Raw genomic sequence first — 24,001 nt, 5'->3', positions numbered from 1 at the left:
TGCCCTTCCAAAATATTAATCATCAGAATGGAAATTATCGAGCTCATTTTAACTTATGTTGTGATTAACTGATTAACTGATTAGTTGCTTATTGCGACAGGCTTAAAAGGCAGCAAAACGTGATGCCTGCTTTTGCGACATCTAAAAAAGATGTGCAGTTTGCAGCAATTATAGCCTTTTTTTGCAGATTTCTCTCTGTAAAATGTCAGTGAGATTGGCTGGACAGCATCTGTGAACAGCAATTTTTCACTCTGTGAAAAAGGGCCAGATCTGTGACGAATCTGTGAATAGTTGTTCGGAATTACTATGGAACTCCCAGCAGCTACTCCAGTTAAAGCTGCAAAAAAAATTCAATTTTTTTTTACATATTTGTTGAAACTGTCACCATGTCGAGACAATATGGTATGAGAGAGATAATCTGTGAAAATAAATGACCTTTCTGGCCTTCTCCCAGTGGTAACTAGAATCAACCAATCACAGGCAGAAGGCGGGTTATAGTGCTGTCAATCACTCGCTCTCCCTTTTGCTCTCGTCTAGGCTGCAGCTTCTTCCTAATAGAAGTCACGAATGCTAAGGTTAGTCAGCATAGCCTCTGATGACGGTGGATAAACGATCTTTGTGTAACGGTATGTTGTTTCTCCGGCATTTAGCAACTCAGACCAGAGGTTGATTGACAGCACTAAGACCCTCCTCCTGCCTCTAATTGGTTGTTTTTGGTTGGGAGCGGTGCGTTTCTTCAGAAAGCAAGAGTAGCTCAGGAAGGAGGTGAGGGACATCAATCTTTTCACAGGTTATCTGTCTGATGTTATTCTGTTACAGCATGATGACGGTTTTAACTATATGTAAAAAGAAAAAAACATATGTAGTTTTTATAAAAGTTACATACTGCAGCTTTAATACTTTGGTATATCAGAATGAAAGGGTGTAAATACAAACGCACCTCACCCTTTTTTTGACGTGTCTTCAGTTTTGAAATTTGTTTCACATCAAAACGGTTTCCCCCCCCACAATATACTTTTACTTGCGCTTCATAATCATGTGCTACTTTTTGTTTTTGTCTGTCAGATAAAAGTTAAGAAAAAAAAGGTTAAGAGGTGTGAATACCTTTTTTCTGTATGCCTTTAAATATTCTTTAGATTTTTCATAAAGAAACTGTCTTAGCATAATTTATGATTTCTCACTAGACTGAGTTAAAGATCTGATTCATGATGCTTCCATTTTTGTCAACTTAGAAACAAGGGAATCCTTAAATTAGCCATGCAAATTAAAAATAAAACATTTTTACACTGTAAGTATAATTAGATGCTTGTTGTGGGTGTTGGACTCCATCTGTAGGTCAAGGCACATCTCAGGTACTAAGCTAAATGGGAGTACAATTATCTTGGTTCACTTTTCCAATTTGTCAAAGCACCTGCACAGCTTCTCCGGCAACAACTCTACCTCTTCTTCTTTTTTCTTCTTCTTTTTTTTAAGGCAGGAAGGTAGATTCTAATTTGCTCTCAGATAATTCAATCCAATTTGGATGTTCTACTTCACCTGACCCGGGCCAGTAAGCCAAGTCCTATTATGTCCCAAGTTTCCCACCACTTGCAAAAGCAAAAAAAAAAAAAGACAATTATTTGAAGCTCTTGTGATTTTTGCCACTCTAGATAACAGTGGCAAAAAATCCCTCCAGTTTACATTAATTATTCATTTTGGAGGCTGTGCACACAGAAGGAAAGAGGAAGTGCTGTGGCGAGATTGAATCATTTCTGTTGACACTGTGTCGGGTTAAGTCACGCCACGGAGCATGTCCGTTATTTTGTCTTTTTTTTCTTTTTTTTTAAATGCCGACGCTACGTCCCCAAATTCCTCTGTCTACCGTTTTGAAACGCAGTTGGCTTTTTATGCTTTCGAATTCAGAATAATAATATTAATAATAATAATAAAAAAACTACAGACGGAGGCACTGACTCAGAGAGAAACCTCTCACCCCGTTGCTATCGTCTTCTGAATGCGCTTGTTTGTTGTTTTGACTGCAGATAAGCTGCAGCTCTGCGAGTCTTTAGAGTCCGGCAGAGGCTGAGCGCGCCGGGTCCTTGGGGTCACGGGACTGGCTCTGAGAGGTCACGGCCTCTGTGTTCCGACACGGTCTTTAGAGGATGCAGCCGTCCTCCAATTTACACGCAAATGCAGACACGCAAACACACCCCCAACACGTCTCTTATCAGTCTTAAAGCGAAAAGAGGGTAAGAGCGCACACAGCGGGATGGAGACGTACCGAGCAGCGAGTTGTGTCAATCCGACGCAGATGCTGCAGTCTTGCTGGTTGTTGAGGCAGGAGGAATTTTGAAGAACAATGCTGTCATATATCATTTAGTCTGATCTTATAAAATAGTTAAAAAATAAAGTCGATTTCGAAATGATTCCTTTTATTTGTCTCAGTTGTTGCATGTTTAGAGCACTCGTCTTACGTCCACCTGGATGCACTGAATTGAACTTGTAGAACAATCTTTGGGTCAACTTTTGAAAAGGTTGGAGGTGTATGAATACTCCCTGAAGGGATAAAAAAAGCTCCATCCTCAATGCCTCTCTCGCTCGCTCGCATTTTGCGCCAACCTCCCCGCTCTTTAGCTTGGCACTTAAATACCTGTAAAGACACAGGTGCCACATTCCGCCACACCTTTCAGGTCACATTGTGTCATAACGCAAACCCGCATGGTGACGCACAAGGTATGGCGCCATGTCAGACTCCTCGCCACCGTTCGCAGTCTGCCGCCCACCAGCACGTTTTCGATGTAAAGCAAAATAATGCGCTTAAGTGAAACGATTGCCTCTGTAAGTTGCTGCGAACTGACATCAACAACAACCAGGAGGGAAAAAAAGCACTTATCTAAAAAGATGTGTGCTTACCGCTTAAATGGAGCAATTTCCACAGCATAACAGAACTTTGTACGATAAGCTGTTTTGTTTCCGCCCCCCACATACATGATAAGATCACATTCATCAGGAGGCTACGTGGGCCATGATGAGTAGATGAGTAATTCATGGCGAGTTGAGAACTGCAGCATTGTAGCTCTATAAGTGCTTGCACCTGTCAGTGGGAGGCTGGAGAGGCCTCATGCATGCACGGGATCGAACAACAATAGTCGGCGTGCATATGTGTGCCGGTGCTCACGCGTGCACACCTGCGGCCGGATCGCCCCTGGTTACGCCCACGCCGGCCCCCGAAAGCTATTCTTTCCGCTGGATAATCGTGCCGACATCTCCCAGTTTCATAACTGGGAGGAAACTCCATCCAGAGGTGAGATGGAGTAAATCTCATCTCAAATAAATGCGGACAGCAAGCGTGAGTTGTGCGGTGGTGGTGGTGGGGGTCTTCACACCATCCTCCACCCGTTTGCAAACAAGGCGAGAGATTTGAAAATGAGAATTGAATTGAAATGTTGATCTGAAGTGGACGCTGACGGCTTTCTCCGTGAGCACAACAACAAAAGCATTATTTTCACATTCGTACGACATAAGCGGCGTATTGATATCTGTCCTCCAAAACAATATGCAGTTTTACTAGAAGAATAAGCGGCAGCTGGGTTTAGTCTAGAGACTGTGTTCGATTGTAACGATCAAGCTGTTCCGAACCGTTCCCATTCGGCTCCAGTGCTCACCCACAATAGGAATGCAACTTCTGAGTGCTAATATTGAAAATAGATGATCTGTTGACTTAAATTTTCTGATCTTCAGTTTGAATGGCCTTTGCTTTGTTTGTTTGGATCCCCGTTAGCCATTGCCGTAACAACGGCTGCTCTTCCTGGGATCCACATCAAACATTGGAAACTCAAACAAATCCCACCACTTTGTGACACTGTGCATAACTGTTGACATTAAAACAAAGTACAACACTTTTCAGTGTGGAAGTTGCTAAAGAAGGAAGACTCTAATTTTTTTTTTGCAGCAATCCTGTGGTGTTTAAAAGATGAAGCAAAATAAAAAATGTTTTATTTTTAATTTGCATGGCTAATTTAAGGATTCCCTTGTTTTGTTTGCATTTGTCTCGAGCTGTACCGTTTCCCTGCCCATCCCACTGCATGCTGATTTTCATGTTTATTATTATGAAAGTCAGTAACAGGAGTGTCCTCCTAATATAAGTCTTAAGAAATGTGGATGTATTTCTCCTTTAAGACCGCGTTGCGATAATACAAACCTCTCCCGACACAAAGACGTTTCTTTTCTCATTTTTGCAGCCTAGATTTTTTATTAATCATCGTGCGCCCTTTCAGTGACATTGACTACCATGTTGTTTGTTGTATGTCACTGACACAGTGACTCACACATAGACTCAGAGCAGTAGAAGAGGGAGTAAATATCTTTTGATTGAGTAGAAAATTACAGAAGGATCACTCAGGAGTTTTTGACAACCTAAAACAAGAGGAGACCTAATCTGTCTTCCCATCATCAGTCATCACCGCCGTCCTTTTTGTCTCGAGTGACATGAATATATCTCAAGGATATTACTACAAAGCAGGCTGCATGTTTCTAGACCTTGAGCATGCAGTAAATGGGAGCATACATATCCTGCCTATAGTGGGACTTTGAATCTGTACTGTTTGTCTTGCAGCTCGGAAACTTCCAAAGCAAAACTGCCAATAAAACTCCTAATTATGCTGTAACAGACATACGCCATGACAGATGAACAGATGAGCTGAACTAACAATTGGTTCAGTTCTGATTTTGTCAGATTTCTTCGAGGATGTCTAAGGGTGCATTCACACCAGTCTTGTCTAGTCCACTTCAACTGAAATCTAGTTTGTTTGCCTTGAAATTCTGGTTTGTTTGGGAAGATGTATATGCCCAATATACACACCAAAACGTACAGACCAAAGAAACAAACTCTGGTGCAGTTCCAATATGTGAACATGTGAAGGCCAAGCCAACTGGACACAGCTCCAAAAGCAGGGAGTGTAGCACAGGGCATTCTGGGTAAATTCAACCAAACTCAGAAATTCTACAACCGCTAACATCTGACGGCACTCCATTTTTGTGTAGGAGGAAGTTGCACTAAGTGTCTTCGTCAGAGATTTTCATGTTGTTTCCATCAGTGGTTCTTCAGTGTCCAAGATATTTTAGTGTTATGGATTAGTGAATATTAATATATGTTTCTTATTTATTTTTTTCAAACATTTACAGTAGTAGTGGTTATGTTGGGCTTTTATAGTTTTTAAAAATGCAGAGAAAACGGCAGAGGAGTAGCAAGGAACTTCAGTAGCAACATGAAAGCTAATGCAGAAAAACGTTTTATTTTATTGTTTTGCGCAGTCTGCCTCTATTGGAAAGTGTTGGCAACGCTTTGGAAGCATTTTATACACGGTAGGAATATTTCCAATGCATCAAATTTACAGAGATGACTGCTTCAGCTAGCCATTTCAACAATGCTAGCATTGCTAACGTTAGCTAACTGAGCTTTTACTGAGCTGTTGTTAAATCTCTAAACCTTTCTCACACTTTAATAGTTTTTCATCTGACTAATAAATGAACAAAAGCATCTCATTGTGTATTTATCCAGCTCAACAATATAAACACAACTGAGCTTAGGTGAAGAAAGTGAACAGCTGCTGTGTCGTATGTGTGCTTATGCACAACAACACCAATAGTAAAGTAGAAGAGTTCTAAAATGGTAGAATACATGCTGTTACTTGAAATATTTTGAACATTGAATAAGCTTGCATTAAGTATTTTCAGCCACACAAAATCATTTGTCTGTACTTCGAAATTAAATTTGGAAGCAAGTACTTCGAATCAACTTTTGGTTCCGGTCCAAGACAATATAGTAAAAAACTTTAGAGTTTTTAAAAACGACTGGGAAAGTGCCACACTCTTTTGCTCCACATGTATCCTATTTAAATCTGTCCACATCTCAGACCTTAGTCCTCCTTTAATTTTGAAGATAGATAGCCTGACGGGCCAAAGTGTCAATTATAATAAAAAGAAATACAGGTGGAGCCGAAACGGCAGAGCGCTTCTGTCACTTTCTTATGAACGCCCCTTACACCGATCCAAAAGAGTATTGCCACATAAAACATGTCCAAGCGTGCCATGGGAACAAAGTTCTCTGGTTATAATTTGCTATCATGAAGACTGAGATTGGGTGGCTATAAAACCCCTTTGTCTGGGAAGCGGCTCCAGAGGACGCTGCGTGCCGAGCTGCCTAACTCAGAGCAATTGTTAACCTCCCTATCCATCACTGGAGGGAGAAGCCCTGACACAGAGAACCTGCTTCTTCCATTAGAGCCCTGACAGAGCCTAATTCCTGTCCTTGCATTCGCTCCGGCTTTCCGTGATCATGTATCTCTCGGATACAACAATGGAGTCTTCGGCCTTTCTCTGTGCCAGTGAGTGTAAGTAGCTGTCTCTTCTGCAGTGCCAATTTTAATTTTTTTTTTCTTCTTTTTTTTTTGGATCCCCTTGATGCTTTCGTCTTTGAGGAATGAAGGAAGCTCATGCTGGTAATGGTGTGAATTAGCAGACAAACACACTGGGGGGAAAGAGGAAGGTGGAAAAAAAAAAAATAATACCACCTCCTATTGTGGGCCTAAACACATGAGAACACTTCTGGTAATAAAGACTTGTAAATGAGCTTTATACACAGTGTGCTGTCTTTTCTGGGCTGTTGTTTTGCTCCTTTGAATAATTGACAAGGCCGTACTTGTGGAGACGGGGACAAATCTGCCGAGTTAAATGTCTCAGCCAGACAAATTTTTGGGTACCGAATGCCATCAATCCCTGCTGCATGGAATTGTTGCCACTGTGGCAGTTCATAAATCTTATGCAACCCCGGTTTGGTGATAAAACGCGCCCGCGTTGCAACAGCAAACTGTGTTTATTGTTTCGTCAGAGAGCCGGCGCCAGATGACATCTACTATATTTACCCCCTGTATATTGCGTTCTGTTTCTCAAACACACTTTCACATCAAGCGGGGGTCTCTGCGTCGGGGACTGGGGACATATTAAGCGCGAACGCTGAGGGCAATCTGGAGGCTCTTCCTAGCCATCTGGGGAATAAAGACACTTGTAGTTTAAGTAAGAGTTGGAGCTGTCAGAGGTGCACACATGGCCTTGACAGTGATCTTATACTGGGGGTGTTGGGGCAGATCCGTGGCGGTGTTCCCTGTCAGACTGTGGCATCTCTGTGTTCCCAAGCCTCCCGTGGGAATTGAGCAGTGTGTGATTGAGGCTTTGACTAGGAGCTGCATCTGTGAGACACAGCATACATGGTAGTGACTATCTATTAGTTTGACTCTTTTTTTTTTGCCTCGCTCCTTGTCCCTTTTTTTGACTGCAGGCGAGGCAGGATAGAGCTCTTTCTCCTTCAAGGTCCCTTGCCAACCATGCCAGATGGACGGAAACCTTAGAAGGGAAAAAAAAAGAGCTTCAAGCTTCCTCCTTTTTTCCCCGTCACCAATAAAGTTTTTAAAAAGAGAAGAAGCCTGATGTTCATACAAAGCAGCCTTTCCCTAAACTCGCTGGATTCATTCCCCTTGGATTTTTGTCACATTTTCCCATGGCAGAACCACAAACTTAAAAAAAAATGTTATCAGGATTTTTATGTGAAAGGTTAAAACAATGCTCGTAATGCAGATGTGAGCAAATCTTTGTCTACATTCTGTTTATGTCAGGGGGGAACTATTTCACAATTGCGACGTTTCCAGTGACTAAGGAACGAAATTAAAATCACATGCGAATAAGCTTGTTCACGTCCCGTCGTCTTCCTGCTGCTTCCTGTCGTCGTCTTCGTCTTTTCCGCCAGCTTTACGGTGTGAACACGTTTTCTTTCTCAGTGTAATTTTTTTTCCCTCCCCCATGACGGTCAAGAAATAAGATGGCCTGAGAGAGGAGATTTGTGTCAAACAGGAACACGACTTTATAACCTGAGGGAGCAGATAAAAGGCTTTTGTTAGGATGCACAAAAGAAATCTCACTAACTCAAGGTGGTTTGAATTTAAAACGAGCCTCTCTCGATTTCACCAGTTCTCCACACTGTTTCAGTTCCTTCATCTTTTAAGCACGCCACTCTCAGTGCAACCTCTTGCCAGAGAATGAAAAGGCCCTGCAACATCAATTAGGGCGGCTGGAGATGCAATGCAGCCCAAAAAAAAAAGGAAAAAAAAAAAAAAGATATTTTAAACGTGCGCGATTTGTCAAAATCTACTTTATTTGAAAGCAGCATGAGCTCTGAGAATAGTGGAATAATTAAAAGCTTATCGCTCCCACACAAAACAGCACCTTGGATGCCTATTGTAAGTTTGATGGCCAGTATTTTTTTATGATGCAAGGTCTTAATGACTTGAATGGTTTTCACGAGCGAGAGCCAAGGCTGATGAACGATGTTTGAAAGAAAATACCTCTTTCGAAAAAAAAAAAAGAAAAAAAAAAGTCAAGGACTCGAGTCTCGTTCAAGTCCCTGAAATGCACAAGGAAGGGAGAGTGTGAGAGGTCCCCGTTTGTGCTCCAGAAATAGATTTCAATTTGATGAAGGTGGCTGCGAAACACAGCTGGATACTTTGCGCTCAGATTTAGGAAGATATGGAAGAAGAAGAAAAAAAGAGGGAGAGAGTAAATTAAAACTCCTAATTCCTGCTCGTTCTCGTCCCCTTTATGTGAGTTTTACAAGGTCAAAACATGGTCGAACTGGTGTAAGTGACGAAAATTATTACCATTCTGAGACAATTGTCATGGATTTGCATATAAAAAGATTGGTGATGTGGAAGACCTTGGCCTATATTCTGTAATTACTAAACCTCCATCCGTCTCTCTTTCTCTCTCTCTCTCTTTCTCTCTGAGTTCTGCCTTTTATTTATTCATTACGCTCTTCTTTTTTGGATTCTATAGAAAATCCTCCTGCTGTTCTCAAACCGTCGCATAATACAAGGCTGTTTCTTTAGATGTACAATGCATGAAAACGATGGCGATTTTTTTACCGCATTCAGAGCCTCCCGAACGCATTCATACGAATTCAATTTGAATGTGTGTGACTCTGTGTGATGTGCATAACGTCAAAGGGTTCAGTTTTGTTGTGGTTTAATAGCACCTTCCTCAAAATGTTTGCTTTATCTATTACATTCTGTCCTCAACTGACTTTCGTATTGTTTTGTGGGTTGTTTTTTTGGCAAATTCATAGTGTCAAAAAACAGGAAAACAAGGCTACCTTCAGGACGTTACTTATTGAGACAAAAACTAATCAAAATTCTTGTCATGATAAGACGTTTTTTAAAAGAAATGAGAAACGGTACGATTGATTCCCACGGTTGTGTCAGATTTACAGATCCTGACGAAAGTCGTAAGCCGCAACGCGTTGGCCTACGAATAAAGTTGTTTCTTTGTACTTTGTGGTACCGGAGTTTATACCTCCTCATATTTGCAGTGGTGTTATACATTTCCATTTTCAGACGATGGATTGACCTGCATTCTGTGAGATTGTGAAAGCCTGGAATAGTGTTTTATAACCTCACTTCGAACTACTCTGAAACCTTACTGCTGACGCAGGATTTTACTGACATTAAGGCACACATAGTTGGACTCTTTTAAGCAGATAGAAGATTTCTAAAAGCAGTACGGCTGGAGGATATGGCTGAAAAATGTATCACGATTACATGAGTTGATCATTACTGATTAGCTTTTTCTTTTAAATATCTGAAATACTTACAAACTGGTGGCGTTACCTTTCCTGTTTTATCCACAGTTTCCTCCGAGGTTTTGCACGCATTTTCTCCTTTCACTCCATCCCACTGTTTTTAATTTTTTTAATTTTTAAACAGTTAAGAAGAGGTGTGGCAAAACATGAAACTGCTGCTGCGCAAGTTACTCAACAAGTTGTTGCTAGGTAACCCAAGAGTTAGTAAGTTAGTTGACACCACCGATCTTAAACATTCCCTCAGATGTATTTTCTATTAATCATGTGTCTATCGCGATACGTGTTGTTATTGATTTAATGCTCAGCTATAGAAAGCAGTTTACTGCATTAGATTTCATCGATTGCTCAGTGAGTAGCTGTCTGAAAGTTGTGGGTTCTATTCCGGCTTCAGCATGTCACACTTCAACGTGTGGAAGACTCTTCAAGTTGCCTACCGACCTGCCTTTGAGTGGCACCAGAGTAAAAGCGCAAAATACAAACACATTGGACACTTTTCAGATATGTTTGTGTAAAAATATACAAGCTATTTTTCTTCCAATTTACCTAGAATCCCATAAAAATACATTGAAACTGGAGATTATAACGTAGCAAAATGTAAAAAAAAAAAAAGAAAATCGTGGAGAGCACCGTAACGGAACATTCCAGATAAAAACAAGGAATAGGAATAACAAGAAAGTTAGTTCGATCACGCCAGATGGGCTCAATCATTTACTCTGGTTTTATTTCGATGAACTTTGCCGATGCCACACCACAGAGTCCATAAAGGGAAAAATGAATTCCAGCGGATTGCAGCAAATTGCCAGCGCTCTGACTGTTCCCTAAGAGTCGACCGCAGCGGTGGCAGGAGCCTGGGCAGAGATGGCATTATCCGGAACAAAGTCAGGGCAGATACTACAAGAGGCGAGCTCAGATGTGACTGTGACAGTAGCCTGTCTCATTAAACGCCGGGAATGACGAGGCCAGGTCTGGTGGAGCAGAAAGCAAGGGCAAGATGCACCGCCGGAGAGATGATGGTTTTGTTTCTTTCAGTCATCTCGTTCCCATTAGACTGGTTTGAAAATTTGCCTCACAGTCCACGCTGGAACAAATAAAATAATAATAATAAATAAATTAAAAGAAAAAAACATCTGTAAATGTGTAAACTCTGGAGGCCGAATTAGCCGTTGTTTTCACATTAACCACCCCGAGATAAAGAATGTCTGACTGCGGTGTGGATGAAGAGCCGGGATAATCTGAGTAATAATAAGCAATAAATCACTGTAGGAGTCAAGAGACTTTGCCTGTTGGAAATTACCCACCAACCACCTCGCCGTCTGTGCTGCTGATTGTTATAAAGTCTAACTTTGCATAGTTTGAAAATGATGCTACATGGTCTCAGAAACCTGAAATTTAAAAATTAATGTCTACCTTTCACCTCTATTAGGGGTGTAGGAAAAAAATCTGTAAAGAATCACAATACGTGGGGTATATGGGAATTCGTATTCTAAATGCTCAAAAAATGAACGGAGAATATGTCATTGCCGTTCCAATTTGCATATCGCATTACACACCCACTCATATTGTGACATACGAACGCAAGTGACATAGTTTTAGCTTCAGCTGATTAACTGGAATAATCGGCAACTAATTTAGTAATTGACTCTAACTAGAATGTACTAACTAGAATGTACAAACTCAAACAAAGGCCATTTGCTGAAAGAACAACATGTCTATGCAATGGTTTGTGAATAATTCTTTGAAAGTCAGGCACCTAAACTTGCCCAATAATGGTAATTTAAGTTACAAAATTTTAAGCACAAACCAGTTTTTGTTTAAATGAAAACTGAAGGAATTTGATACAGTATGGAACCTTTACTGGATTGCTTTAACACTAAATGTTGTACACAACGCCCGTTCCTCTCGTCAGTCACGTAATTTAAACAGAATCTCTAGAAAATCGGATTCAGAAACGGAAAAATCAAAATGGAACTGCCAGACACTGAAAGATATGCATATTTATGCTCTATGTCCCTGTAATTCATCCAGTTCCTGTTAAAATAATAAAAAGATGAATCAAGGGGCGTCGCGTGGCACAATGGTTACACCGTATGCAAAAATCCGAAGACCTCGACACAAACCATCCTGAGTTCGACGCCCGTCCGCGGCTCCTTTCTCTCTGCCCCCTTCCTGTCAGATTACATCCAAATACAGACCAAAACAGTTCCTAAAATAACAAAACAAGTAAATCAAGCAGTAAAAGTTCTTAGTTTTGATCAATTTACTGAATATAGGAAAGAAAAACATGCTGATGTACAGTAGTATGTAATATTTGACTTGCTGATTGGGCTAATTCTGCCCTCTGGCAGATTGACTGATACCTCTCTACTATAACTGCATTTTATTTTATTTTATTTTATTTTATTTTATTTAGAGCCTTTTACCTTTTTGGAGGACATGCCACTTCATGTCCTCAATGCCACAAGGGCAGAAGCCCGGTGCCGGTGTAACTGAACTGCTGCTCTCAGCACACAAAGGCAATGTCGCCTGGGGAGGAAACCTCAAGACTGGTGGGGTAAGGAGGGGGGCGGCTGTCACGGTAACAGGAGAGCACCTGGGATTACTGTCAACAGTCTCCTGGACCGTCTTTGTCGTCCTCTCTGCCTCCCTAAAGAATCCATGGGATTCCAGTTGACATTGACCTTTAAACTCCAATTAGCCACTTAATCACAATTTAATTATTAATATCATAAAAACCAACAGGGCTTCGGTTGTTTGTCTCCTTCACCTCATTATCATCCACTAATGACCCGCCTTGCAACTCATTTCCACAACAAAGGGGGGAAAAAATGTCATTTGCACAGAAATCAGGTGGATTTTTTCCTTTTCTTCTCCTTTTTTTTTGTTGAAACTGCAATAGACGGGGTTTTTTTTGTCGGTGCCCTTTTTTTGTTGTAATTTTTCACCCCTGTCTTCTATTACAAATCCAAATGTTGCATTTTAGACTCGCCTCGCCGCACTGCATCCACTTCCGAACTCTGACCCCTTGCGACCCGATTGATTGCGAAATGGTTGAAAATGGAACGGTGAAATGGTTCCCAGAAGTAAACGCACAACTCGACGCTTGCTACACACACACACGCACACACACACCCTGCCTCTCACGTGTGTGCCTACTAATTATATGCCATCTTCTGTTAGGAGAAATTTGATCAAAAAGTGCCACTGCCTCCCACAGAAACACTCCTGTGTTTTGTGTGCTGAATAAATGGCTTTTGGGGTATCGAGAATCTCCTTCGGCTAAATGAGACATTTTGAATTCACTGACAGAGGCCGAGCTACACTGTCTGGCTGTCTAATAAATGTGACTCAGCTATCCGATGATTGTTTCTCTGTCAATTATCTGAGACTCTGTGTTTTCTAGGACAGATCTCCAGAATACCAATCAGTCACTTTACTTTAGTGCGTTTTTTTTTTTTCCTTCTCCATTCTACTGCATCAAAGCTCCAGCTTTAAAAACAGAAACTAACAAAAAATTTTTTTAAAAAGCAAGCACGTTTTTTCTTGTCTTTTTTTTTTTTTTACTCCTTTTTTTTGGTGCCCATGTTCTTCACCTCCATGCATCTACTTGATGTTTTGATTACCATTTCTAACAGAGGGGTGGAAGGTGCTCTAAGATTTGCACTTCTAAACAAGTGTCAGACGAGAGTAGAAACGTCGACTCTGCGCTCAGACTTTCTATTTTTCAGGCGGCTTAGAAAGATTTAAAGGGATCACTTTGAGGTTTGTATTTTTTTGCTCCCCTCCACATTATCCTCTTCGCTTCTTTTCAAACCTCCTCTCCTCTCGAACTCAGTCGTCGCCCCGCTCTCTCTCCTCTCTCTCTCTCACATAAAACCCGAGTTAACGCCGGAAAGTACGACGGTGCGGAGCTGACATGGAGTGATGGCACATTCCGAGGCTCTGAGAGGATTAGTCCAGCGATAAAATGAGCAAGGAATCTTCTTTTTTTATTTTTTAAACCCAAGTCTCTCTTGGCCTTTGTGATGGCTCAAAGTTTACTATAAACAAGAACAGATGGGGCTCTTGTCCAAATTTGTGTCAATATTTCAAATTGTTTTGTCTTTTGGGAACTAGAGCTGATTAACTGATTAATCACGATTAACCACAATCGTGATAATCAACTAATTGATTAGTCAATTGAATAATCACGATTAATCGATTAATTGGAAAAATCGACAACTAATTTAGTAATCGATTAATCGTAAACTGGAGTATATAGTCTCAAAAAAAGGCAATTTGATGAAATGCCAACATATTTCGACCAGTAATTAAGCCGAAACTCTACACATATATACATTTTGAATTTAAATAAAACAAACAAAAAAAATGTAAGTAGGTTCTATCCACAACTCAAATGGCATAGTTTTAGCTTCAGGTGATGAATCAGAATAATCAGCAACTAATTTAGTAGTCGATTGATCTCTAGCTGGTATATACAGACTCAAAAAAAAAAAAGACCATTTGCTGAAATAATTACATGTTTTGACCAGTAATTAAGCTAAAAATCTACAAAGAATATGTGCATTTTACATTTATGATTAAACACACATATCCAGAACACAAGTGGAATAGTCTTATCTTCAGCTGGTTCAAATTCTGTAATAATAATCATTTTAAAAAATCTCCAATGTTTAGCACCTTTTGCTTTCCAATTATTAAACTGTCAAGCAACAAGAACAAAAAAATACACAGATTTTTGATGTGATTATTGGTGTGAAGTCGAGCAGAAAAGGCTGAGCTTTTCATGTTGAATCGAAACATGTTATGTTATGTTATGTTATGTTATGTTATGTAATTCTATGTTATTGTATTTTGGGCAAAAATGTTTATTTCCTTACTTAAAAAAATGAACTGATTTGTTTTATTTGCATTTTTAAAATCTATTTCTAATATCGTACAACAAAAGACTTAAGTGGTTAAATGAAAAATCTGCTGAAAAAGCCCATTTTTAAAATCAGATTAATCGATTAATCGTCTGAATAACTGATTACTAAAACAATCGTTAGTTCCAGCCCAACTGATGATGCCGTCTGACTCCATTTTGGAAACATACATGTCAGCTGCAAAAAACTCGCATACAGATTTTGCTTGGGAGCACTTCGTGTTTATGAGTCACACATTCCTCGTGTGAGAATCTCTTTTTAAAAATCAAGCTTGAGGCTCGCTTATTTTCCAGGGCCACAGGTGTATTTCCTGTGGTGTGTTTGCTCTGCTGAAACCTTTAATGACAAACCCTCCAAATACTCGAAAAATATACAAGAAATCTTCTATTCCTGTAGTTAATGCGTCAATTTTACAGCTGCTTTCGAAACCGTTCTAACCGCCACAAGTTATTATTTTTGCATTGTCCTTAATCTGCCGAGCCGGAAGGTTAGGGGACACAGTGACTTGTTTTTGTATTGTGTACGTTTAAATAACACGTATATTATGCGAGATCTATTTGCACTAATTGCTAGCCATACATTTGCTGATCTGAATGCACATACTTGCGAACATAAGGCTTTAATAATCTGGAGAGCAATTACAGTTTTCTTTGTTCCCTTGGAGCTACATTCCATTAAAGTGAGCCCATTAAAAATATTTTAGAGCACACGTGTTTACAAATTCACTATTATCTTGGAAACCTGACACTTGCACATAGCAAACATGTCTACAGGGGTGTGTGTGGGGGTGTGTGCGCGCATATTGATGGTCCTCCACACTGATTTAGTGAGTTTTTTTTTTTTGTTATTTGCATTTCACCTGCCAATCACTGATCAGTGCTGATGATGGGATAATTTTTCAATTCCAATCTCTGTCTGATTGATTTCCAAGTCGCTGTATTAATCTCCTTTTAGCAGTGTTTTCAATTTTGGAGCTTGTGATACTTCTAGTGCTCAATACCACAAAGGAAGAAAGTTATGTGTCATATGTAAAAACCCTTAGTTGCTAAGGGTTTTTATATTAAGTAAATAACTGAATCAGATCAGTAAATTGTGCTTAGTTTTTTCAAAGTTGATCAAAGTGACCAGAAATCTGTAATTGCAAATCTATAACTTTTTTGGTTTGCTTGTTTAAACATACTCTACTTTAAATGATATTATAATGTTATTCCCACATCAAAAACACACTTGTAATGTTGCTTTTATTCTTTCATGCATGTTTGAGAAATTGTCGAATCTGTCATGGCAACCATTCACCTGTGCGAAACACCTGGGTGGACCTAGCTCCGCCTTCAAGCTCCTCAGAGTTGCAGTTTCCAAGACTCTGCCTCAGATAGCAATCCTGCCCCTCAGCTCCTGCAGACTAGCCATTAGCAATTAGCAAACGGTTGGAGGAAAGGCACATCTGCTGAGCTCATTATACGAGCTACTTCTCAGTGAAACGCTGGTAAAACTGTTGTTAAAGGGTTAATGGAGGAACCATGTTGTGATGACTTTTTGAAGGCAGAGTTTCAGAAGGATCAGGTGTTTCTTAAAAAGACAGAAGCCCAATTTCAAGGTGTCAAATTACAAAGTCAAATTTATTTTATGTCATATTTTATGGACAGGACTTTTATAACAACTGAATGTAACATAGTTTGTTTGTTTTTTACAATAAAATGGCACTCTGTGCCTGGAAATCACATAATACTCCCCCCTTTAATAGTTGTCTAACTTTTTACAAGCTAAAAAACCTTAAATAAATGTAATTTTTTTCTTTCTTTCATATGCAACCTATTTGAAAGTTCTGAAACAACAAATGTCTTTAACTCATGAGATATTCAACATTTAAGGATCAATTTAAATGATCTCCTCATGGTAGCATTGAGTCAAAGTTTCTGCAGAATCCAGACTAGAAAGCACTCTGGCTGCTGAAAGATTTCTTCTTTTTTTTTTTTTTGCTTTTAGTGTCTAACGCAACCCAGTTCTCTGTGTTCTCCGGTGAAATTCGTCTTTAAGTAGCATCAAAAGTGGGATATAAGCAGTTTCTGTTTGAAATAGCATCACAATGCAACAATGATGTAAGTGAATAAAAGACGGAGGTGGGTTGATGTCGACGGAGATATTGCTAAGCACGTTTTTTAAGTCTTCGCAAACTGATTTTTTCTTCTTTTTTTTTGTTTTTTGTTGAGCTGTTCTGGAGTGAACAGAAACCTGCCCCTTTGACTGCCAGGTCAATGGAGCTTAGTTTATGGGTCAAAACAGGAAGGAGGGGAGGGGGAACAACAATAACAACAACAACAAATAACAATCCAAGCAATAAATGCAACTAAATGTTGCTTTTCAGCTCATAAATCAAATGCCTGTCTTTTCAAGTCACCCTGTGCATGTGGTGTGTCTTAGCAAGGGGGGGGCTCAGCTGTGAGCCCCTTATACAATAATCCTGAATAACATGTAGCCGCAATTACAGCACGACACACCATAGTAAATTCAGTGGACATCTTGTCCTTTCCGTCTGAAAGCTGCTCTGACAGATCATCCCTTGTGCCCAGTCTGTGGCTGACTGGTTTTGAGAAAAAAAGAAAGAGAAAAATAGAGAGAAAGAGGGAGCGGGAGACTGTGAAAGAAACGGAGACGGAGCTGACATGTGTGCTCGCACGGCTACATAAATATAGATCTGTACACCCAGATGTAGAATCACTCAAAAGTGCTCAAAGTGACGGAGAGGAAAGACTCGCGTAAGCAGTGCATGTTCAGACAGTTTTATTTCTTTTTTTTTTGTCTTTATAGCTCATATCATGATTTAAGGGTGTAAAAAAAATGATAGTGTTACAAAACCTGCATGTGTACTTCATTAAAAAAATATATATAAAAAAAAAAAACGAGAAAGAAGGAGACGCAGATCGGCGCGGCCTAGGAAGGAAGGTTGCTGCGGCACGACGCTCTCCTCGCATGTGTTTGTGAATGGCGGATCGGTTCACAGCGGCTGCTGCTCATGATGCATCATCCTGGCTCCCCATAAGATGTGTTATTTCAGGTGCAAAAAAAATTCAAATTCACCAGAGAACTTTCTCCGCTGTTCCTGCCAACGCTGACGCGTCCCTGCCTCTCTGTTGTAGACTCAGACTCGTTGGCATACAGAACACATTTTGGCAGAGCGGTGGAAAACCAAGCGCTTTGAATGCGCTGCTTTTGAATTAAGAGATTTATAGTCGTCTTGGATTGCGCGTAGGGGGTGGGGAGAAGCAACTGATTTACATACAAAAAAAACCCCAAAAAGCCTTGGTCTGAGCAGGGATGAGGCATGCAAATTGGATCCCCACCTGTCTGTTCTCTATTTACTGATCAACGCGCCAGTAAATGTTTGTGTTGAGAGATAATCTCAGCCGATGATCACTTATTATCCTTTCTGTTTCTGGAAAGATTGTGTTGTGCTCGGCTGACTTCTGAAGAGAATGCAGAAAGTGAGTCTCGTTTACTCCCCACCTCTTCCACCCACAACCACCACCGGAAAAAAAACAAACAAAAAAAGCCATCTTTAGGATAAAAAAAGGTATTAGCAGCATTTGGCTTCTATGCACCACAACTTCCAGAAAACTGCAAAGCAGCTGAAACACTGAGCTCCTCTGAATTACCATTCCATCATAAAGAGTAAAATGTGAGAGACAGTGCCCAGTGAAGCTGTACGTAGCAGGAAGTAATCCAGCACTCCTCCTTCCTCACACGTTGCTGCTCACTGCTGGTCAGCTGGCTGACCTGATTGTGTTTCCATGCAGACGAAGTCGCCTGTAAAACGCCACGTAGTTACAGCAGCAGCTTCATTTTGGGCACTATCATAAGGTTCCCAGGACTATCAGAGGATGAAGCAGAGAGCTATCTAGCACTTAGCGGAGAGGAATAAACCACAACGTATGATGATGTAACGCAAGGATTCAAAATCGTTTGGCAGCATAAATTTCAGCTGTACATCACTTCCTCTCATTGACTCACTTTATTGTTTTCTCTCAATCATTTGGCCATTCTTGCCCACATTTTGATGCACGGTGCAAGTGGCGCTCATCAAACAGGAAATGAGTCAGGGTATTTTCTTAAAGGGGCAGTATTGTGTATTTTCCAGGAACATGGTTCATATTTTATAACACAATTAAGTAAATATGTTACCTTAAGTTGCTATGAAAATGCTGCATATGTCAAACATAACGTTTGACATTGTAATTTGTCACCCAGATATTTGGCCGCTGTCTCTTTAAGAAGCTCCTACTCTTTCTGACGCTCCACCTTCAGCATGTAATTTTAACAGTGCTTCTTCTTTATGCCGTTTACAAGTGTTCTTAGGACTGAGCAGTCGTTAGCATAATGAGCTCAGCAGATGAGCAGTTCCACCAGGTGTTTGCTAATTGCTGCTGCCGCTAGTCTGGAGGAGCTGAGAGGGGAAAGTGGGCGGGTGTGACACCCACTTTTGCCCACACCAGGCTGGCAAACTGCTTGAAATAAAAAACTCAATCAAAACATATTCACATCTTTGCATAAAAATATTAAATATTTGATTTTGTTTTGCTTTATTAATGTTTAGTTTTCTATGTTCAGGTCTGCTGTTGAAAATATTTCCAATCATTAAAACTTCTCATAGTCAAGATGTGGAAACCAAAAGGAGCCCCACCCATCACTCCTACTAAGGTAATCCTGTTTTAAAAGTATTTCTGAGAAGCTGCTTCGCAAGTTGTTTATAAATGAAGCCAGTTAGATCATTTTATACGTTGAGATTTTGTATATTTTTGTAATCGCTAATACTGTAAAACTGTGGTATTTTTCATACTTCCATTGCCTCGTATGAAGTTTTGACAAAGCAGCATTATAACCTCTCTGAGATGTCGTTGCTTTAAGCAGTCATCACTAAGGTCTACTTCATCTCAGCTGTTAGAACAACAATAATCAATCCGATGGCAGTGAGGGAAAAAACCCCAACATGTTTTCTTTCGCCCTGCAGGCACTCGGCAAAAACAAACACAATCCAAACAGAAGAGTTTCTGTCACCGGAGACCCTGAATAAATACAAACACTATAGTTCATGGGTACTTTAAGTCGAACTAGGCTGAAGATGCGTCTTTCAGCCTTGCAAAGGTAATTGCACCAGTTTACTGTTTTTTTGTCGTTTTTTTTATTTTATTTTGTCGACCGTGAACTTTACTTGATTTTGTGAGCTCAGCACAAGGTAGTGCCTGTCTGTGAAGTGAAAGGGAAATGTAGCAAATTCTTAATTTTGGTTTGCAAATGAAAATCCAAAAAGTGTGTCATGAGTGCAGAAAGTGTTCAGGCCCCTTTATGCCTGATACCTACCTACCTACCTACCTACCTACCTACCTACCTACCTACCTACCTACCTACCTACCTACCTACCTACCCACCCATCTACCTAGCTCCCTCCCTCCCGCCCGCTTATCCGGTGTCGGGTCGCGGTCCTCATACCACTAAGTAAAACCAAATGCCTTCAGATGTCTTAATTATTAAAAAAGAGACCACTTGTGATGGTCCCAGAGGGTTTGGCAAAAAAAGATTTGAGAACAAACGGCATCATGAAGACCAAAAGATACACCAGACAGATCAGGGACAAAGTTGTGGAGAGACATAAAACAGGGTTAGGTTATAAAACAATATAACAATCTTTGAATATCTCACAGTTGACCATCAGCACTGATTAATCCATCATCCAAAAAATGAAAAGCCTTTGCCGCCACTACATGCTAATCAAGACATTATACCAACAGGTAAGATTGCCAATGAGTTGCAGAGAAGCAGATCCTAATAACTCTAGAAAAGCCTTAGAGGTCCACAGCTCAGATGGAAGAATCTGCTAATAAGCTATTAGTTATGGACTCCACAAGTATGCTCTTTATGGATGAGTGGTTTGAAGAAAGCCATTGCTTCAAGGAAGGGATAAGGAGTTCCATTTGCAGAGTGAAAGCCAGCAAACATGCAAGGGTGAATTCACACCCCCCCCTGTTTGGTCCGCTTTAATCAAACTCTGGTTTGTTTGCCTAGAAAGTCCTGTTCGTTTTGGGAGGTATGTGTATCAATCAATCAATCAAATTTTATTTGTATAGCACATTTCAGCAGCAAGGCATTTCAAAGTGCTTTACATCATTACAAACACAGAATCACAATGCAATATAGAATGTGTAATCAAACTCTGAAGCGGAACAAGAAAAAGCAAACTCTGGTTCGACCTAAAAAGCTCGGTCTCGATTCAGTTGACGTGAACTCCGGCGCGGTTCGAATGCGTACGTGAATGCCAAGTGGAGAAACCGCTCCAAAAGCAGGAAGCGGGCTATATATCTCAGGGTATTCTGGGTAAATACTTCCAAAACATAAGTGTGAGTCTTGCGCACATATGTTCTCTTGTCTTTTACCAAAAACAAGAGAAATCCTACGACCGCTGATACATTTTTGTTTACATTTTGAGAAGAAGGAAGTTGTGCTCAGTGTCTTCTTCGGAGGTTTTCTCGTTGTTTTATTCAGTGGTTCTCGGTGCGACGCCACCACAGGCGAGGGGGAGAACAGAATTTTCAGACTTTGGATCATTTGACACATTGGAGTGTGAAACCAAACCGCACCAGCTGAAAACGCAACAAATGTTGCAATTCTAGACCCCAATCGAACCGAGTCTACTGAACGATCAAATGTGAAAACACCCTGAGGAATGTTCTGTGGTCTGATTGAGAGCAAAATGTTATTGTTTTTTTTTTTTTTTTGGTTATTCAAAGTGCTAAGTGCAGGGGAAAACTGACACATACCCTCTGTGTGGTGAAAAGCGATGGCGGTATCATGCTGTGGAGATGCTTCTTTTTTATTTTTCAACAGGGTTCTAGAAAACAGATCAGTCCTGGAGGAAAATCTGTTCAAGGCTGCAAAAATACTTTAAACTGTGACGGACATTCGTCTTCCAAACATGTATTCGCCCAGACTTGAATCCAATGGAGAACCTGTAGGTAGACTTGAAAATTGCTCTTTGCTTACGCTCTCCATCAAATGTGACTGAACTTCTGCTATTTTCCAAAGAAGAATTGGCAAAAGTTTCAGCGTCTGACAATACTCAAATTTCTTGCAGCTGTAATGGACTTAGAGAGACTAAACACAATGGTATGCCACACTTTTCGACGTTTTAACTAAGATCCAGTTAAAAAAAGAAAAAGGATGCATCACGTGCTCCATCACATACAAACATGTTCAGGTTTAGTATTTTTAATGCACTTTAAGAGGCATTTCTGGTGGTTTTACTGGTGTATGCAGCTTTAATCTCATATGTATTTAATAAAAAAAAAACCAACAACAAAGAAGCAGGTTACGCTGCAGGTTGAGCATTAGAAAGACCAAACGCAGTGGCTGCTGAAGTGGATTCTTGATATCTCCAGGTTTTCACGCCCGCCCCCTAAGGGTATCAAGAAGAGGCAGCAAAAATGAGAAACAGTTTAATTTCGCTATTATTTCAACCCCCTAATAATTGCGCAGTGGGGGCATGTAGTACTGTAATTCATTCTCATTAGAGCTTTTTTACTCTTCCTACTGTGGAGATAGTTATGCAGCTCATACGGCCAATTAAAGCACAGAATGAAAGAGATACTTCTTTGGACAAAAAAAAAAAAAAAAAAAGCCGTCAAGTAAGAGTGGGGTCTCGTGTGAATCTATCCGGGGGATATGGATATTAAAAGTTCTTTTTTTTTTTTCATGGGGGGGGATCTGCGATTATCCCCCGCCAGATACAGCAAAAACAGAGAGAGTAGAACACGCTGGCTGAAATAGCTTTGTGACCCGTGCATAACTCATAAACTGCAGTGCGGCATCAGTTGTATTAATATCACACAGTGCATCCCAGTGTATCCTCGCGCAGATGAATATTTAATTCCCACAGACCTACGGAGCCCGTTGTGCAAATTGAAGACGCGCCTCAAATGGCGCAACGCTCGTAACGACACAATCTGCAGGGCATGGCGGTGCCTCATGATGAACGGGTCTTCATTTGAAACATCTGGTTTGTGACCGGGAGGAGCGCAAGCAGTGGACGCATTACACCAAAACAGAACACTCAGAGAGGAGGGTGGCTGTGTGTGTGTGTGTGTGTGGAGGGGGGGGGGTCATCTCAACACCCTGCAGGGGGAGAGACTGAATCTGGAGCAAAACTTGAGACTTACCCCGTTTGAACATTTTGCAGGTCTGTGTCTGTATATGCGCTATTTGGTCCTGCGTCCTGCGCGTCTCATCGAGTCGTATATTCCAGGCTTTTGAAACTTGCGCCTTTCACTTTTTGGAGTCGATCGGAAGCGGATTCCCCGGAGGGGGGTGTGGACTGGTTGGGTCTGGTCAGGTGTAAGAATGTCCGGCTGTCGCTCCTCTGGTACTCCGTGCGCTCCCGTGGATTCGGCACCGAGCCGCAGACTGCCGTGGGGTGGGGGGTGGGGGAGTGTTGACCAAAAAACAATAAGCTCCTTTTTCCTGAGATAAAATAAAAAATACAAATAAAATAAAAGTCCGACACACCTCACAGGGAGGTTGCAAACGAGGGGACAGACAGACAGTCGCTGTGAAACCGGTGCAAATAAATCGGTTCTCCCAAGTCCAGCGTGTCAGGACGCACAGCAGAACCCTCCTCGCCCAGCCAACTCCTTCCAGACCCGAATGACCGCACAGGCTTGCAGATCAGTTTCTTTGGTCAAGTCAGACCCCAGCACCACCACCAACAAAACCCAAATAAAACAAGCTGTTAAATGTCAGACGGCCATGCCCCGTATTCTCATCCAAAATCGCATCACAGTCGTCCGAAACCTGTAATTACCATAAATTATTTGGATTCACATCCCGCCTCTGATGTCAGATTATGAGCGCATGACTCCTCAGAAATCATCCCTGCTGATGTGGACTTTGATTCCGTCGCCTTTCTCAAAAGATCCCGCTCCTTTTCCCGGCTCTCACCTCTGCTTACATTTCTGACACCTTATCTGGGAAGATCTCTCGTCGGTCTCCAACTATGGACCAGATCGCTGCGCGCCTAGGGAGGAAGGAAAGAGTGATGCCGCCTCAGCCCCTCCACAGGGCAGCGCGCTGCTCCATCCCTCTTCACTGCCAAGAGTCCCTGTCTGCACCAGCCTGGGACGCATATTATCTGACTCTGGAGGTCCGCCTGACACATCTGAGATGGAAAAAAAAAAAAAAAAATTATAATAATCATTTATGTATAGTTTACTGTATATAACTGTATTTAGTATTTGTTGGATAATGTTTCACTTTGATTTTTCGTCCAACTGATCGTGTATTTTTTACTTTTTATTTTTTGGGGGGAGGGGTGGGAGGGAGGGGGGGGGGAGTTGGACATCTTTAATTTAAAAAAAAGTACTTAGGGTAATGC

General features: G+C 40.9%; 1 protein-coding gene across 1 annotated transcript in view; it reads right to left on the bottom strand.

Annotated features, from left to right (window-relative positions):
• The window catches only part of rtn4rl1b (reticulon 4 receptor-like 1b), a 199,776-nt gene extending 175,981 nt beyond the window's left edge, over positions 1-23,795 (bottom strand). Inside the window, exon 1 of the mRNA XM_032545501.1 lies at positions 22,791-23,795. Coding sequence (XP_032401392.1) covers positions 22,791-22,803 — 13 coding nt within the window. The 5' untranslated portion in view covers positions 22,804-23,795. The remainder of the gene's footprint in view (positions 1-22,790) is intronic.
• Positions 23,796-24,001: the final 206 nt, after the last annotated feature.

Source organism: Xiphophorus hellerii, chromosome 18 (genome assembly GCF_003331165.1).
Source record: "Xiphophorus hellerii strain 12219 chromosome 18, Xiphophorus_hellerii-4.1, whole genome shotgun sequence".
Lineage (NCBI taxonomy): Eukaryota > Metazoa > Chordata > Actinopteri > Cyprinodontiformes > Poeciliidae > Xiphophorus > Xiphophorus hellerii.
The sequence above is the reverse complement of the archived record's forward strand: the minus strand, read 5'-3'. Positions and strand labels throughout refer to the sequence as shown.